The 4,179-nt window shown below is 49.3% G+C and overlaps 1 protein-coding gene across 2 annotated transcripts in view; it reads right to left on the reverse strand.

Moving 5' to 3' along the window:
• Positions 1–3,675, reverse strand: part of Tmtc2 (Transmembrane O-mannosyltransferase targeting cadherins 2) — a 192,216-nt gene extending 188,541 nt beyond the window's left edge. For both annotated transcript variants that reach the window (XM_086547468.1, XM_086547467.1), the window contains exon 1: positions 3,467–3,675. In XM_086547468.1, the coding sequence (XP_086403594.1) occupies positions 3,467–3,552 (86 nt within the window). In that variant the 5' untranslated portion in view covers positions 3,553–3,675. The remainder of the gene's footprint in view (positions 1–3,466) is intronic.
• Between the last annotated feature and the right edge of the window lie 504 nt (positions 3,676–4,179).

The following is a 4,179-nucleotide window of genomic DNA, read 5'->3' on the forward strand; positions in this document are numbered from 1 at the left end:
CCAACACAGCGATAGGACGCCGACGTTCAGATCCTACATTTCAATTATCTCCTTTCGTACGGCGCTCTTCACGCAGGGAGAGAGGGAGAGAGAGGGAGAGGGAGAGAGAGAGAGAGAGAGATAGATAGATAGATAGATAGATAGATAGATAGATAGAGAGAGAGAGAGAGAGAGAGAGAGAGAGAGAGAGAACAAGAGAAAGATCATCGCTTCCAGAAAGCGCAACCGGTGTGTACGACACAGTTAAACGTAATTATCCAAAGAAAAAAAAAAAAAAAAAAAAAAACGGAGCAAAAAGAGATCGGATCCTAAGGACAGCTGATGCGAATCCACCTGAGTGAACACCCTGGGCCGACAGAGCCACCCACTAATAGAGAGGCGACGGTCCCCCACGCCTAAGAGTGATCCCCCGGCGCCCGTGGAGGAATCAAGAATCATGTCAAAGTATTCTATCAATCCATGACTAACGTGTCCGGTGATCAGGCCAGACATTTACGAGGCGGCGGCGTGGTCTGACCAAACGCAGCCTCGCTCCCGCCGTCCTCCTCGCAGCCACTTGTCGCACCGTCCCCCTTATCCCCGTCCATTATCAGTGTGTCTGTGTCTCTTTCCAGTTTCAGCTCTCCCTCCCTCTCCCTTACCTTTTCTGACCTTTTCTCTTCTCGCCTTACTTAAATCTTTCTCTCACTCCCTTTACTTACTACCTATACCTTACTTCTTTTTACATCTTTACCTCCCTCCCCCTCCCCCTCCCCCTCCCCCTCCCCCCCTGCCGAACGCCTCCTCCTCTTCGGTGTCCGCTTTATCGTCTGCATCTCTCCCTTTTTCGCGTATTCAACACGGATTTACTCGCCTTCAATCTGGTTGTGGGCGCGAAGGGGCGCCCAGATCATTTTAATTACTCGCTCTTTTTTTTAATAGTAGAAATTCCTTTTCGGTATATTTATGGTTATTCTATTTTATGGCCGATCGCTATCATCATAAATATTATTGATTCGCTGTTTGTTAATAAGGTACCTATTGGTTGGCTGTTTGATGTTTTTGTTTTTATTTCTCTTTTTATTTTATTTCTATTTTATTGTTATGTGCTCATATAAAAATTGGAATTTTCTATTTGCTCATATCAGTAGACCGTTTGCTATATTTAAGTATCTACTGAGTGGAAAAATATTATCAATACAATTTGACAGAAATTTTCATTTTTCAAGTTACCCAATTTCCAAATTTTCCAATTTTTCTAAACGACCAAATTTAAAAAGTAATATCAGTTTCTTAATCGCTTTAAAATAGACTCGGAAAAACTTACAATCCCTTGAACAATTTAACGCATAATTGTCACATAAATGGATCTGCGCGCTAACTTGACAGCTGAAGAAGTATCACCCGGGTCGGCGGACCGGTGCTTGCTTTCCGCAGACGATGCAAGTCCCGTCCCCGCTAACCACCTAAAAATTCCCCTGATAATGCACCGATTTACGACATTTTCCCTCACAGGCAATACGCTCACCTTAGAGGATCAGAATATTGAAGAATCGTGTAATTAGACAAGACAGGAAGGCAATGAACACAACAAAATCGGGGAGCTGAGACGGGCCAGCGACGTCTCCCACCGTCGCTCGTGACACAACACTCTACGGGTCCAACACACAACTTTTGGTGGCCATGGCGTTTGATACAGTTTCTTGGCATTCATTTCCACGCCCGTATTTAAGGATATCGACACTACCTCTAACATGTGGCAAATTTCACTACGTGTGGCATATCAATCAATTTCTGTTGTTGATCACTTTCGCCATGTATTGCACCAGGATTGACAGTTATCATTTCAAGAGCTGTATGAAGAGAACACTGAGTTCAGCTGATGGTGAACTTGATAGTGTCAGGTGCTTTGGTGGGTTTTCTCATAGCGTGGTCTCACAACAACGATGCTGTGGCAGAAGGGGATATCGCTGAAAGAATCAACTGTAAAGGCTTTCGTGGGGAGTGGGGACCTACTCACGGTTAACACCTCTTCTCATCTTTTGTCTTCCATCACCCCCTCACTTGTCTCTCTTTCTTTCTTCTTGTCTCTCTCTTCTCTTCTCTCTACCACTCTCTTGTCTCCTTCACCTCTTCAGTGTACATAAATACTTTACAGGTTGGATTTTCTTACGATAATTGATATTACCTTTATTACCTTTCTGTACTTCCCTGATTTACTTCTGTTTCTGGTCAACTCTGTCTTGTCTCTTCTGTCACTACTCTCTGGACTGTCCCTACTTCTGTCACTTACTGCTGGCGTTTGAGGTTGACCGTTGGTTGCCCGATAGAGTGGTCCGGGTTGTTGCTGTTGAAGAGGATATAGCGCGACTACACAAGCCTTTCATGAGCCTATTTTCGTGTGACTCAATTACCTTTTCGGAGAGGAATCACTGAAAAAAACGTATAGGGATTTTTGTTGTGTGAAGCGCTGAGACGGCAAGGGGCCGCAGAAGAAGGGTTTGTTTTGTGGGCGCAGAGTGGCGCTGGGGCAGGAATGCCGGGGGGCACCGGGGTAATACACCTGAGCGAGGCGTCTGTCACAGCTGATTTCTGGCACCGTCGTCCGGAAGATCGGCGGCCAAAGTCCTTTTCTTCTCCTCATTTCACTCTTTTTCCCTTCCCTTTTTTTTTCCTTTTCTTCTCCATAGCTTCTTTCTTCCCCTTCCCCGAAGTGACACGCTCGCCGTCCACGTGTCCTGTGCACATGTGACACGAGCGGATTCTCGCCTCCTTGCATCACACACCTTCTCCTCTTGGAAGTGTCGCCAAGGTCCGGGTTAGATGACACTACTTACACACTGACGGGTGGAAGTCGTCTAATATCTCCACTCCGCTTCTGGAGAGCCCTCCCCGATCCGGTGGGGGGTGGGCTGGGGGGCCCCATGGTGGCCACCCCCCCCCCCACCCCCGCCTCGAAAACGACCAGCGACGGAGAGAGACCTGAGGCCGCGGCTGACGGACCTCCCGTAAGAGCGTAGTAGAAACGAGTGGGGACGAAGTGCCTCGCCTCTGCCCTCGCCTCTTCACCCACCTTACCACCTCGTGAATAGTTCTCGTAGAGGCTGGGATACTGGCACAGAGGAGCAAAAACGGAGCGGCGGGGGGCGGCGTTGGCCCCGAGCCCACCCCACTAGGAGCTTGCTACCGCGGTGTCGCGGGCCACTATGATAAAACAAGACAAGCTCAGGGTGTGGGGGGGGGGGGGGGTGGGGGGGACTTCTCCACATATCGCTTGCCACAAGCTTCACTCGACTTATCCACCATATCTACAACGTACATCTACTTCTACTCGCACTTTTTCACGCAAACCAACCCCCCAAACACCAACCCAAACACCACACGCCCAAAAACCCGCTAATAAAAAAAAAAAATAAAAAAAATAAATAAAATATAAAAAAAATCCGAGTGGGGACGACGCATGGCACAGCTCTACACTCCAGCTTACCTGTCATCGTAGGCGAACTCAGCGTCCAGTGTGTTGAAATACAGAAGAAAAGCCGCGACACAACTTGTAATCAGAACGGGCTCCATAGGGGCTCCATGACCGACGTGCGCGAGCCAGCACCGCCTCTCACTGAATGGTTCGCGCGGCAGGCTAGCCCACTGGCTGGCTGGCTGGCTGGCTGGCTGCCTTGCTGCCACACCACCCGCCCCAGGCCCACCTCTCTCTCTCTCCTTTTCTCTTCTCCCTCTCTCTCTCTCTCTCTCCTCCTCCTCTCTCTCTCTCTCTTACTCACCGCCACCCCTCCTTGCCCTCTCCTCCTCGCCAAGTCTCTCGCCACCCTCCCTGCCTCTCTCCTCTCTCCTCTCCCAGAGCGGACAGCGGCGAACATCGCGACGTGCACCCGCCGACACTCCTGTCAATCAGTTCGACGCCGACCCAGCAAGCCTCGTCCTGCTCGCTCATGGAGAAATAAACTGCCTGGCTACCTCCGTCGTATTTAAAACTAAACCCTCGGTAACCTTTTTAAAAAAAAAAAAAAAAACTCGGTAAACTAACTCGGGGGGGCGGTTCGTAAACTCTCGGCCGCACTTTGAGGAGGCGCGAGGACGGATATCACTTAGTTCGATATTCAAAGTGCGATCACTCTTGCCGAAAGCAGTGTAGCTGACACAGCAGTCCCACGGATGATGAAGGTGTCGGGGAGAGTACACCTC

Source organism: Penaeus japonicus, unplaced genomic scaffold, assembly GCF_977035675.1.
Source record: "Penaeus japonicus unplaced genomic scaffold, GWHDUDI00000001_assembly GWHDUDI00000019, whole genome shotgun sequence".
Classification (NCBI taxonomy): domain Eukaryota; kingdom Metazoa; phylum Arthropoda; class Malacostraca; order Decapoda; family Penaeidae; genus Penaeus; species Penaeus japonicus.